The following is a 14,368-nucleotide window of genomic DNA, read 5'->3' as shown; positions in this document are numbered from 1 at the left end:
GGCGTCGCGCACTTCTGGAGCAGAGTCATTCACTTGCTGAACAGATAGAGAAGGAAAAAGGATAAAGAAACAGATGTATCGATGATGTGCAGAGAGGCCGGTGGTGGAACATGTACCTTAGTGAGAGCAGCACAGAGAGGTTTGAGGACACCCTTGGGCAGAGTGGTCTGTGTGCAGTGTCTGAAGGAGCGGGACAGAAACAGAGAGGCCTGCTGCTTAATGGACGGGTTCTTGTTGTCCATCACACTCAGAACGTCTTCTGAAAGGTTCTGCATTGTCGTCTGGGAACAGGAAAAAAATGACATGTATGAAAACCTGGTTCATGAACAAGGGTGTTTCTGTTCTCGTGTGTGTGTGTAGGCTTATAAAGGTTTATAGAGTAGCTCACTATTCGGCAGCCAGTCTGTTGGTGGATTTATAGAATTGCTCACTATTTGGCAGCCGGTCTGTTGGTGGATTTATAGAATTGCTCACTATTTGGCAGCCGGTCTGTTTGTGGGTTTATAAAATACCTCCCTATTTGGCAGTCAGTAGTGGTATTACAGTATTTGTCAAACTTTCAATTTCAACAATTTTCATGTCATGTGTGCATGCTTGCACTAGTGGTCGGGCATAAGTGGCACATCTGAGTGAGAGTGCATGTGGTCAAGCAATAGAGGGAGGTTGCAGTGCATTCGAGTGTCCGTTTGTGTAACAACACAAATTCTTGGTTCTCCAAGACACATTTTCTGCTAAGTAATTTGACCATGTCTGCAGTTACTAGCAGTGGGCTCATTATTTAGCAGCCAGTCTTCATGGATGAAGAAAATAGCACATTAGATGGCAGTCTGGTGCAGTGTCCATACAACATTCATTATGAATTTCTCAGTTTTCATTGAAAGTCTACAACTTATTCTTCCTCCTTCTAACAAGTCAGATAAAAAATTAGGAGCACTTTTTAAACATTGAAAACACAATTGAATTCAAGCACTTTCAAAATTTTAAGTATTTGTACAAAACAAGATCATAATCGACCACTGCCAACTATCAAATAAAAAGGCAAATGTATGGCCGCTTCTCCCTCTGATAGACAATAAAAAGTTTGTTCTGGTTGTTCTGGGTTAGGATTTAATCAGGATTAACAAGCACTACAGAGATGACAAACTTGATGGTATTGTCTGCTTTGTATTTGTCCACCCATAATTAAATGAGGGATAGTTGTGTTTTCGAGTCCACTTACAGTGAGGAAGATGGCGTCTATGGCCTCCTGCAGAGCCTGGACCACCTGAGGTTTCTTCTCCTTGAACTTCTCCAGAATGGTTGGAACCACCTGAGCACACAGATCACACTTTTTCATTTGTGGTACACAGCAAACAGCTTCCTGTGTTATGCTTAGGGCAGCTCATTATTTTGCAGGCAGCCTCTTGGTGGAGGTCTAGAATAACTCATTATTTGGCAGTCACTGTATTGGGGATGTGTGGAAAAGCACACTATTTGGCAGTCAGTCCATTGGTGGATATAGAGAGTAGCTCATTATTTGGCAGTCAGTCTATTGGTGGATATAGAGAATAGCTTATTATTTGACAGTGGATTTCAGAGCCCGTGAAACACATACTGGTCATATTAAATATACACTGCATTAATGTTGAGAGATCCAAATATAAAACTATTTGTAGAATTAGACCAGTGTGGATCTTTCACAGGGACAAAAAATATTAGTATGAAAAATGTTTTTGCTTTTTCTTACTTGTCCTGCGTAGGGTCCAAATTTCTTCCTGAGACCAGAGGCCAGTGCAGCCAGACATTTAGCTGACATTGACACCAGCATCACGTTGGCGTCTTTCCCCACAACCTAGAAGAGAAAACCAGTAAATGTTCAAGCGATCAAACTTTATCAGCACACATCATCATCATCATCAGTGTCTTCTGGGTGAGATGCCCTGAGTGCTTCGGCCTCTTACCTTCTTCAGTGCCCTCACGAGGTCTCCGTAATCTCCACTCTCCAGTTTGGGGTTCTTGGTCAGAACCTCGATGGCCTCCAGAGCCGCCTTCCTCTCTTGCCACTTTTTAGCCTCCTACAGAAACAGGAGAAGGTCACGTGTAACCACATTTAGGTTAACGTAGGTTGTTTATTATTTTACTTTGTATACATCTAGAGCTAAATGTAGATAACCATACGATGTCCTCGTAGAAGTCTTTGGGAATCTTGGACAGAATGTCCACAGCTTCCAGCAGCTCGTATGGATCCACAGCTGACTCCGTTTCTTCCACATCTTCTCCTGGTGAGGAAAGAAGGAGATGCACTGAGTGCACAGCTCTGTGTGTGTGTGTGTGTGTGTGTGTGTGTGTGTGTGTGTGTGTGTGTGTGTGTGTGTGTGTGTGTGTGTGTGTGTGTGTACCGTCACTCTCTGCCCCTCCCTGTGCACTCTGCTGCTCAAACTTGGCCTTCAGGTCCTGCTGCGAGCGCAGAAACCTGGTCTGTTTGGGAGGAGAAGACGGGAGCTTGGTCCACTCCTCCTCCAGCTCCTTCAGCTGCACAGACAGAAAAGACAACGCTCGACTTCACTCGGGATGGCCATCATTAAGATTTATAACATCAATATGATGCTTTAACAGTTCTCTTAACGGTTGTTTTATATAGGATAAATACGGAAAGATATAACACAGGAGAACTAAGATCGTGCCAGTTTAAAGCCGTTGCTATGAAGTTTTGAAGATATGACTCACTACTGCAAAAACCAGCAACAAGTCGGCAAACTGAGTAAACACAGAAAAATAACTTTTTTTTTCAAAATTATGCGAGTTGAAGTTTTTGAAGAAGCCACTACATGCTTCAAATAACAGTATTGTGGGTCTTAAAACCATAAACTTTGTATTGGAATTAGGGTTGTTTGATCGCTGTGAATGGCGATATCACATTCCACTGCTTTGTTGTTTTTTGGCCAATCAGAGGAAACACATGGCTACTTAATACAGATCTGCTGATCCTCACTGTGATTGCTGCTTATTACTGTTACTGCTGCTTTGAGAAGCTGAGTGTGTGTGTTCACTGTTGAATGAAGATGGACCAGGAAAAATACACGGCAGAAGAACTAAATCGTGGCTGTTACAGTGAACAAAGGCAGAGGCTTCTGGTCATGCTGACTCCGACTTTATGCGAACATGTTGGCATTTAAGCGAGCACAATTTCTCCAGAGTTTATACGAAAACAGATGATTATTTAGCGGTCGAATGAGAGTGGCAGGATATGAGAATAACTGACCTTCCATCTTCTTATGGGGTGAGTTTTCATTAACGTTACGTCAGTGTTCATTTGAAGTCATATACAGGGATTAAAAATGTTTTTTCATGCTGGACGCTCTTTTAATAATCCACTGTGCGTTACAGAACATTATGTGGCTACATTGTTATTAGCTTTAGCTCAGTATTGTTTTAAAATGGAAATGTTGTTACGCACATCGAAACTTCTGTTTGATCAGGTGATCGTACTTTAAGCTGTAACAGGAGCATGTGAGCATCTGCTATTAATATGAATAACAAACCAGGGCTGGTGCCAAGCTTTTGGGGGCTCTAATAATTGGTCAGCGGTGGCTCTGCTGATGTGCTTGAATAATGTGTGAATGACACAGCTTTGACTGTGATGCAATGATTTAGCATTTCTCTGAGCACATCATCATCATTCAGTAACAGACTGAAGCATCCACACCAGAACAGAGCCACTTAAATGTAGTTTATTTGATTTGATTACAAATGTGTGTCTGTCTTTGATCCTGATCTCTGACATCTTTAAAAACAGACAAATGTAACAATTAACGTATGCATGGGCAGGATATAAAATCTAAAAATTAAATATTACAACTAAAAGTAGCCTCCTGAATAAAATGCAACGATGGAACTGCACAGCAACCTGTATTTCAACAAGAAAAGAAACAAACAGATGATGGAAATATGACTACACTAGTGTAAGGACAAGAAATGATAACAGAATAAGCCACACCCTCCTTACTATATATTTTTCACATTTCATTTCAAATGTTAAGAGGTTTTTATGTCCAGTTTTTTATGTATTATATATGTATTGTTGTGTGTAGTAGTGGAGCTCACAAAATAGTATCTAATAAGAAGCACATACAGAGAGGTGTGCTTTCACTGACAGTTACACCAGGAGGGGGTTGGACTACGTAAATGAGATGATTCTGCCTCTTCTCTTTAAGACTAAAATTCTCCCTTGAGCAGTTTGAGGAGCGCCTTCATAGAAATGGCCACATCTTCAAATATTTTCAGATTTCCATGTGTTAGCTTAGAAATCACACTATCTGTAAATAACTCAAAATATACATATAATCACATATAATCAAACAGCCATGAATAGGAGAGCACACCATCAGTGGCGCGATACCACATTGTGTCCAATAGCTTTCCATTTGTCTCGTCTTTTAGCGAGGAAAAAGGAAGACATTCACTCCTTTTAAAACACACTTTTTGTTTGCAATGATGGGAATTTTATATGCTCCGACTCTTTTGCATTTGCACTCCCTCAATCATTAATTCTTTGCTCCGTGGTTTTGCTTGTGATTCTGGCCATGGGTGGAGTTTTGGAAGCTGCCTGCTGATTGGCTGATTGTAATTTTGGAGCGACCGCTCAATGGAGCACTGTCAGAAACTCTTTTGCAAACAAAAAGTGAATTTTCAGAAAAATTCTATATAATATTTTTGAATGATTAAATTAATATTTTATTTGCAATGTGTGTATTTTCTTTGTGTGGTTTATTTTTGTTTGCTGAATTCATTAAGTGTCGTTTGAAAATATTGCCATGATCGGGAACAGTGACAACATCAGACAATAACCAAAAATCAGCCAAAGCAGCATCACTTATTGATATTACGTTACTTTCAAATGTAGAAGGTTTTGACAGCTATGCATATATTTCACTGACAGATGGTGAAATGCTGAGAGGCAAGTGCGTCCAACCTGGACAGAGTTGATGCTCTGCAGTGAAGGTCTCAGGGCGTCTCTGATCCACCTGTAGATCTCCACAGCCAGCAGCTTGGCTTCATCTCTCACCGCCTTCTCTCTGGACTCAAACTGTTTGGACAAGATCTTCACCACTGGCTTCAACGTCACAATCTTCGAGCCAAACTCGCTGTGGGAGGATGACGACAGAGCTTGGGTCAGTGGAGGGGTGGTTGCACCTCATGATGCTGAATGATACTGAATTAATCATCAACTACTGGAGATCTCCATCACAGAAGAGGCTAAAAGTCACAGGTTAACCAGGATTGACATTTACTGAAGAGTTGGAAAAACTGAAATGTGAATTTAAACATTTCTTTCTCAATAAATTAATTTTTATACTTTGTAATTTTTCCAGCTTCTTAAATGTGAATATTTTATACTTTGTCATTTTTCAGCTTCTTAAATGTGAATATTTTTCTACTTCGTCATTTTTCAGCTTCTTAATGTGAACATTTCCTGGTGTCTTTGCTCCAAATCATTCAAACTGAATCATTTTAGGTTTGTCAACTAAAAGAAGACATTAAAGTACGAGTCATTCAAGTCATCAGTTCCAGGTTTGACAAACACGGATCAAGACTTCAAGTAGTAGGTCCTCAAACTTGGTAGTCCTTCACGATCTGATATCTTCACATCTCATCAAGTGTGAGGTGTGATGGTACTGACCTGAGAGCCTTCCTGAGCGTCTCGATACAGGCCACCACGATCTTTGGGTTCTTGTTGTCAAGTCCTTTGAGTAGCTCGTCCTGAACCACCTCGGCCTTTTCGATCTCTACGTACATTAGACAGATGTCCATGCCCAGCTCCTTGGCCCGAGCCTTTGGCTGGTTGAAGACTTTGGTCACCACACCCGACACCACATCAGCTGTGGTCCTGAATACAAACACACACGACAAATCTATTTTTTATAGCAGAACTATGCAGGATTTTCACCTTAATTTAACAGCTTCAGTGTCATTGTGAGGTTTAGAGGGCGGTCTCTACTGCCCCCTACTGTCTGTTAGTGGAAAACCAGCCTCTTCCAGGGCCGTCGAAATGGAGTCCTTGGAATCAAGAAATCAAATATCGATATCTTAATTAATAAATGAAGGCCCTCGTAAACGGTCCCTGACAGATTCACTCTTGGGGCGTCACTACTTCATGTGTCCTTGGCTGAAGAGGGAGTTTAAAGCAGGATAAAGGTGGAGTAAACTAAATTAAGAGTGTATTTTAAGATCATGTAATAAGGATCATAAACAGTAGATTATATTTTAGAGCAGGGGTCACCAACCCTTTTGAGACCAAGAGCTACCTGAAGGGTAGAAAATAATATGGAGGGCTACCACATTTTAAAATGTATTTACAGTGCATTCCAGGGGAAATTACTAGACTTATTATTATTAAATTATAATTAAATTATTAGTTGGGAATTGTTTTGACACGCTGGTTACGTCATCTATCGTGCCTTACTAGCAGGACCCAAGCCGTCACTGCCTGATTAATAAAGTCTTCACCAGTGTGGTTGTTTTCCTCTGTGTCAGAAGATAACAGCATTGTTGTTTACAAAAGCTGTTCAGTGAAGATTCCAAGAGGAGGAAAGACTAAAAGTTTTAACACAACAGATCTTATAGCTCACCTGAAAAGTCGTCATCGTGGCAAAGTGCTACTGAAAGAATACGAAGCAGCTGTGGTGCTAAGGCTAAGACAACAACAACAACACAGAGTGTCGGCATGAGTGATGGAATTCACAGTGTTCGAGGACCAGACTTTTTCTATCGTTGAGAACCCGGGTTTTCAAAAGTTAATAGCACATTTAGAGCTACGTTACACCCCCCAAGCTGTCGCTTCTCCTCGGATGTGCTTCTTCTCCCTGCTCTCTATAACAACAATAATAATAATAATAATAATAATAATACATTTAATTTCAGGGCGCCTTTCAAAGCACTCAAGCACTACATAATTAAAAAACAGGCAATAAAATTACAAATATCAAAGCTAAAATATTAATAAAGAGAAGGTGTGAAGGGAGTCAATATTACCACACACATCCACAACTTGCCACACAAGGCAGAGATGCTTCTTTTTATTAAGAAAAATCTCCCACTGATGCTCTCACCTAGCAAATAGACAGAGTGACAAGTGAAAAGATAGTTTGGGGAAGGTTAAGAGGTTCACTTCACTTCACTTGTTTGTCTTTCAAGTTATTACATTGCCTATTTAAATAAACATCATAAAGCGTGCTACACAAAAGAAGACAGCATCAACGAGCACAGGTTCAAAAACATGAGCCTCCCTCTGCATCCCTGCCACACCCATGCCAGCAGAGAGAGTTTTCACTCGCCTTCTTCCCAAACACGTGGACATGCTTGTGTTCTTGAACAAAAACTAGGCCGAAATGGTTATGTATTGAAGTGGCCCTTAGACTAATAAAAATGTGTCCTCTGCGGCACTGAAACAGTTGTAATGACAGTTTCAGTTGACACAGGCCACTAGATGGCGCCTCCAACGCAGGAGCCGCCTTGTGCACACTTCTACCGGTTGCGCCATGAAAACGAGGGGGGAAGCGAAAACTTGATCTTGAAAATCGTGTTTTTAAGGTGGGAATCAGACCATCTCTTCACAGAAAAGGAAAACCTATGTGCTTAGTCTTAGAGACACCATCTACCATGAAAGATTTCATATTGAACACCATCAACAGTAATGAAAACATGTACGGTGGCTTGGACAAGCTGTCAGCTGTTGAGAATGGTGCACCCGCCATGCAGGGAAGACACACCGGTTTCACTGCCCGATCATACATCAGGTGAGTGAGTATTAGTTTTGGGATTTTAAGAGACATACAAATCACATGCATTAAAATTCACCTATATTAAATTATTTTTTATATTTGCATGTTTTATTTTCATGAGAGCCCTTTGCACTGAAAAAAAGAAATCACAGTAAGTGGTTATTTTTTGTTTGCTTCAAACCTTTTGTGTTCCTATGTATGATGGTTCAATAAACATATATACACACAACCATTTAAAATGGCAGTTTTATCATATCTGGTTAGGTGTGATGTCCCTATGTGGACGAAAAATTGTGCCCCCCCTACATCATTTAAGTTGCCCATCCCTGACCTCCCGAGAGCTGCTGTGTTCCATAACAGTGATGATTGGGTGGCTGGGGGGCGCGGGTATTAATTGTTGAAAAAAACATTGCTGCGGGTGGATTATTGATATTTAGCAGCGGGTGCCGATGACCTTAAAACTCATCTGTGCATTTCTATCACCTATTTTACTCTCACTGCCGTTTGATTTTATATGTGATTTGATCAGCGTGATTTATCTTTATGTTTCGTTTAGTTATTATTCACTGCTTTGATGTGAATATTGGACATTACAGCCATGTTTTTAAGCCGAAAATATAGAACAGTGTAGAATATTTTCCACCCTCCGCACTGCTGCTTTACAAAAAAAAAAGGCAGACACTTAAACAAACATTTGCAATATCATAGTGCATGATTTCCAAAAATATACTATATACTTTACTACATTGATATCAGCACAATATCAACTGTTGAGGAATATTTAGATGATTTGTCTCTGTGCATGTCCTTGCACAGAGCGACACTGAACACAGGAGCTCAGCTTCATGGCTGAGACACAAACAGATCGCTGCCGTTGTTGTGGGCGAGTGCGCCTGCAGTTATAAAACCATGGAAGGACTGGGTCAAATTTTCATTCTTTAACATGTAGTATATCTGTATTGAAAAAACTTTATGTGACATTATCTAAGTTTTCTTGGTAAAATGGGGTTGTGGCTCCAGTTTAAGTTTTTTCATACTAAAGATTTGCAGAGCCCTGCTCTAGATATAAAACATGTTTAGGTGTTGGTAGTGGTTTGTGCTCTCTAAGTTTTCATTATGAATGCACAGCGCTTCCAGGTAAAGTGCTCCCCTTCGTCGTGAGTGTGCATCACTTACTTTCCAGCGAGATGAGCGTTCCCGACGAAGGCCAGCGCCGCCTCCAGGCCTTTGAGCTGAGCCACGGCATTTGACTCTGTGACAAACTTCTTTATCAGTCCCAGGAATTTCCCCCACTCTGGACTCTTCTCATCCTCAATCCTCTGAAACAACTTCAGAGATTCTTCATAACCGTTCAGGCGGGCTTTCCACACCTGAAGAGGGGCGAGAGCAGAAAGTCAGTTTTTCGTCAGTCAACATTTATTCCAGAGTCATTTGCCCCATACATTCATTCCCAATTAAATGGGTGTAAACAAAAATAGAAAGGTGTAAATATCTAATTAAGTGAGTTTACCGGCACCCCACAAGCACCACACACACTTTACTTTTTACATGAAATAAATCCATCAAGAAATCCTGTCACTTCACTCTCCAAATCCAGAAAGGTTGCAGATTGTCCGGTGTAGGCCTCGTCTGAGACTTTTTCAATCCAAACTTAACTGATTAGCTGTGCCAACCTCGGGCCGACATAGGGTGAAAGGTGCGGGTCACAGCCGGGGCAGATGGCCAGGCCATAGTTTTTGAATGTTCTAGATATCCTGTCTGCCATAGCTTTCTGTTAGCTGGAGGAGGAGGATGTGAGGGAGGGAGGTCAGAGAGACACAGAGGGGCGACACGCACACCACTGCGCATCTATAGGCTACTCCATCATTAGCACCACATCTTCCGTTAAAGTCACTCAGCAACTGCAATTTCACAAACCACTATATGACACAAAAACAACCTTCCACATAAGCATAGGCGTCAGCTACGCGGCAGGAACACGTCCCGTACACTATTTATGATCAAAAGTTTTGTCCTCACCACTTCTAAAATTTTTTTATCATTTATCATTAACACTCGAACTACCGGAAATCATGTACCTCTTCGGTGTAGGTCCTCCTCTTGAAATAATTTCCTTCTCCAAACGATCGTCGTGAAAAGTGCACACGAAGGAGATCAGAAACATGATCGATCGGTGGTGTTAATGCAGTGGCCATAGTTTACTTCAAAACCCGCCAAAAGGTTCAAACGTGTTGATGACAACAGCGGGGGCTAGCGCCAGACACGTCGCTGGGCCTGGGGCGTTCTGTCACTATGCATCACAATTGCAGCAGCATTAGTACGTGTGTGTGCGCGCAAGCTGTGCGCACACACAGTATATACTACTGTATTATACTATACAGTAGTATAGTATAATAGTATTCATTATAAAGTGTAGTAATTTGATATTTTAATAGAGTTGGTTAGTAATTGTGTCTGTATGCTGCCAAATGTACACCAAAACAATTTACTGCTTTTTTAAAATAAGAGATAATTCAAATTCGGCCCTGCCCTCAACAATATTTTTTGTTATGTGGCCCCTTGGGGAAAATAATTGCCCACCCCTGCCTTAAGGCGTATTTTCATCAACTCTACTCGCGCAACTTTACACCAGACTTCTGTAGTTTTTATGATTGTTAAGTAGTTTAAACTATCTACTATTCGGCTTGATTTCTGTCCACACGTCTATGGAGTACAGCCTCCGACTCCACAGACTACAGCAGCAGCAGTCTGTGATGCCGCTCACGATCACCAGCGCTGTCCCTAAATACACCAATCCACTTTAACAGACTACTCTGTTAAATATAGAGGTTTCCCTGGTTGTTGGAGATTAACACACATTTTTAGGATTGTTAAGTAGTTTTAAGTGATCTACAGTTCAACACTGTTCCGCTTCATTTGCGTGGGACATCTCCTGTGACAGCACTCTGGCGAGTCAGCGGCCGGCAGTCTGACCAATCATGGCATAGTTACCAACTCAGCACGCTTTTGGAACCTCGCTACTGAACAATCCTAAAAACATGGGTTAATCTCCAACAACTACAGGAGTCTGGTGTGTGTGTCACGTGTAAAACGAAATCACTGCAGTTTCACGCAGCTGTGCAGTGATGACTCCGCCCACAATGAGTAGGTACTTTTTGTAGTGGCAATGCGACCTAAACTATGTCGTGTTGAGGCGAGTAGAGCCAGTGGAACTACACCATTAGACAGGCAGGGAAAACCCTCGAACTGGAAAGTTCCATCTTCAATCACAATTCACATATTTAAGACCCAATTTGGAGCACATGTGACAATAGTGTCACATGTGATAGTGACGGTTGTCCAAGCATCACATTTCTGTCCTTGCGTCTTTCACCCGTGAGGTCGTGACCTCTGTTTTGGTTTGGTTGTCGAGTGTCATGATCACATGTCACTGAGATAGCACCACTGCTCGCCTCCGTGCTTCTTTGCCTCATTAAGTGTCCGGGTGACGGCGTGATGCACTCCGGACTTCCGCCTTCCCGTACCGTCTCTTTTACGTTAGTTAACATCTAAAGAAATGGAATTTGTGAATGGATTCAGAATCATCCATGTCTGAATAGCGATGCATCCAAGAATCAACACTTTGCCCCTGGTGTTGCAGCAGCAGCTGAATTGTGGAACGGTTGAGGTTTATGGAGGGATTTGTGAGGGAGAACAGAGAAGAGAGAGTTGCACTAATCGATGCACGAGGTGATGAGGACTGAAGTTGCGAGGTGGTGGGCAGAGACAATTAATGTTGCTGATGGAATATACAGACAGTAGTCACCTTGTGTTCACATTTCTGATCGATGGGAAGCTTCATCCACTCGCTATCGTCCCCCATGTTTGCCACTGGAGGGGTGGGCTTCCCCAAAGGTGCTCAACTGCAAAACAAAGACATCACTGAATCAAAGATCACAGTAGGGGTGTGCGATATATCTCATCTACGTTACTATCTTAATTGTTGTTTTAACCATGTGTGAAATCACAATATCCAGTATGCCAGAAACATTTTGCAAGAACTAATCAAAATACGCCTTTTTGAGAGGCCACACATTCATCACATGTTCAAGCCTAGTAGGACAGACGGCGGCACATGTGCATTGAGAGCACATGCCGTGTCCATGCTTCACAACAAACCAAGCTAACGTAGCTGCATGTATTGCTGAAGTTACATAAGTGAAACATATGTAGGAAAGCGGTTGCCATCAAAGACAGCTCGACAACCAATTTGTTTCACCATCTGTGAATAAACCAGCGCACAGAATATGAAAAGCTTCGGCAGTCAGCGGTTGACCACTAGCGGCCAGCTAACGTCAAGAAAAACACACTCAGACTTTGGCAGCATTATTCGGCAAGGAAGCACCTTACGACAAGAAGGGCAACAGATAGCAAGCAATAACAAAAGACCTGTTTTTCTTGAACAAGTTGTTTTTTGTCATTATCATTAACATCTAATATACTATTAACAAGAGCAAGCTGGTACAACAGACCTTCCATTCTTTTACAAACACATTTTTGAAATAAAATATCGCCAATTATCAACAAAACCCCCATAAATATCGGGATATTGATCAATATCGCACACCCCTATATTCACCTAGCGTAACATTAAATGTTAGTGTGTCATTTGCAATTAATTGTGTACGACACGTTTCAGTGTAACGTGACGAGTTAAACATCATTCACTTAACGTTAGGTTACACGTCATGTGACGTCTGTTTCATTTATTACAGATTTATGTGTCATTGTAATTTAAACACGAAATAAAAAAAACACAATCGATATGTTTATGAACCTCCCTGTGTCCGCTTGTATTTTTGAAACTTTTTGGAACCTTTGGAGTTTGTGGAGCTTCTTGACGTCCTTCTTGTGAAGGACAGTTTCACATCTCTGCTCTGTGGAGACTAGAACTGCAACCAATAATCAATTACTGCATTAATAACTTACTGTTTCAATAACTGAACCTAACTGTTTTGAGTGTTTTTTAAATAATAAAAAAAGTGTTTTTTCAGCTTCTTAAATGTGAATATTTTCTGGTTTCTTTGCTCCACAAAGAAATCATTAAAATTGAACATTTCTGGTTCGTGGACAAAAACAAGACATTTTCAGATTTAGGAAACACTGACTTTGACATTTAATGCACCAAACAACCAATCGATTGATCCATGGAGAAAAGAATCTTCAACATTCTTGTGTAGTATTTCAGCAGTAACAGACTGCACAGCATCATGTAGAGTAACTTATCTGTTGTAGCTTTTATTCTTTTATCACTCACTTCTTTCAGAGCTAAAAGCACAAGCATGTGATCAGCTAATGCACGGTCAGGGAGCGGCGCTAAATCAGCATCAGATTTCTTATCGATCTGACCTCATCTCTTAAAACATACTCAAGACGTAATTTAACTTAGGGCTGGGCAATAATTTGATCTCGATTCGGGATTGCGATAAAATTTTGATCGATTTCGATAATAAGCTCGGGACATATTATTCGATATCACATGAAAAAGTAAGCGCAACAACAACAGTATCAGAGTCTGTAGGCTGCCGTATGCCGGTAGGACACGCCCACTTCCCATTGTGAGCAGCGCCGCTAAAGTTCCAACCAGAGAGAGCAGGAAAGAAGTTGAAGAAATGAGGAAAAATGAGCGAAGACAGCGAAAATAATGCCCCAGACATTGTTAAAAAAAAAAAAAAGGCAACAGGACGTCAATTATGTGGACGTGGTTTGGATACTGCAAAAGCGACCAGGAGCAGGCGAAGCCGGTCTGTAAAATATGCCGGTGGTTGGTACCAGCCCGGACGGGGAACACACCGCCTGTGGCGGCACCACCTCAGTGTTTACACTGACAGTGTGACTCTGCTAGCTCAAGCTAGCACGACGTCTGCCATTAGCATCGCTAGCGAGAGCGGCTCTGTGAAACGAAAATCTATCCAGTCGTTCTTTGCAGCCATTGCCCCGTATGAACTACAAAAGCGGAGCAAAAATATAACTAGCGCTATTGCCTCGCTGCTTTAAAGCCAGATGTGGTGGACAGACTTGTCTTTCTTGTAAAAAAAACCTATAAAAGGGGTAAATGATAGAATAACTGACTGGTTTACTACATATTGTGCAATTTCGGCTCAGATTTCGTTCTACTTTTAAAATATTTCTAGAGATCTACCTTAATCTTTGAGGTTGCATTTGTGCCAGGGCCATGTTTACTGTTTTTGTACTGGAGATGTTCACTGTCCAGCCAAAGCAATTTGATGTGATAGTTGTCCCAGATAAATGCGAGCATGTTGCGATTTTTTTTTCCATCTGCAGACTGCAAGAAAGAGGAGGGTTGAAAGTTTGCAGATACATCTGTAGCTTTCTCCTCTGGTCAGTCTACGCTGGTCAGGACTAAGAGAGGTATGTATTTGAGTCTCCAGGGTCAAAAAGTTTTAGTGCTAATTTAGTGAACAAATGTTAATGTAATACTGTAATGAAATGTGTTCATTGTATGTTCTGTTGTGCATTCCGGCTACAATAAGAACAGAGTTGCAGTTGCGAACCGTTGGCCTGTGAGCCTTTTTAATGCAATTGTCCTTGCTGCATTTACATGACAC

General features: G+C 41.4%; 1 protein-coding gene across 3 annotated transcripts in view; it reads right to left on the bottom strand.

Moving 5' to 3' along the window:
• The window catches only part of ckap5 (cytoskeleton associated protein 5), a 47,894-nt gene that overhangs the window by 30,812 nt on the left and 2,714 nt on the right, over nucleotides 1-14,368 (bottom strand). For all 3 annotated transcript variants that reach the window (XM_044035388.1, XM_044035389.1, XM_044035390.1), the window contains exons 2-12: nucleotides 11,566-11,662; nucleotides 8,937-9,130; nucleotides 5,660-5,866; nucleotides 4,952-5,123; nucleotides 2,379-2,511; nucleotides 2,158-2,258; nucleotides 1,941-2,054; nucleotides 1,727-1,831; nucleotides 1,220-1,309; nucleotides 117-281; nucleotides 1-36 (exon numbers count right to left, since the gene is read on the bottom strand). The exon at nucleotides 1-36 is cut by the window's left edge and continues 93 nt beyond it. In XM_044035388.1, the coding sequence (XP_043891323.1) occupies nucleotides 1-36; nucleotides 117-281; nucleotides 1,220-1,309; nucleotides 1,727-1,831; nucleotides 1,941-2,054; nucleotides 2,158-2,258; nucleotides 2,379-2,511; nucleotides 4,952-5,123; nucleotides 5,660-5,866; nucleotides 8,937-9,130; nucleotides 11,566-11,622 (1,374 nt within the window). In that variant the 5' untranslated portion in view covers nucleotides 11,623-11,662. The remainder of the gene's footprint in view (nucleotides 37-116; nucleotides 282-1,219; nucleotides 1,310-1,726; nucleotides 1,832-1,940; nucleotides 2,055-2,157; nucleotides 2,259-2,378; nucleotides 2,512-4,951; nucleotides 5,124-5,659; nucleotides 5,867-8,936; nucleotides 9,131-11,565; nucleotides 11,663-14,368) is intronic.

Source organism: Solea senegalensis, linkage group LG10, assembly GCF_019176455.1.
Source record: "Solea senegalensis isolate Sse05_10M linkage group LG10, IFAPA_SoseM_1, whole genome shotgun sequence".
Taxonomy (NCBI): domain Eukaryota; kingdom Metazoa; phylum Chordata; class Actinopteri; order Pleuronectiformes; family Soleidae; genus Solea; species Solea senegalensis.
Note: the sequence above shows the minus strand (reverse complement) of the source record. Positions and strands in the feature narration are given on the sequence as shown.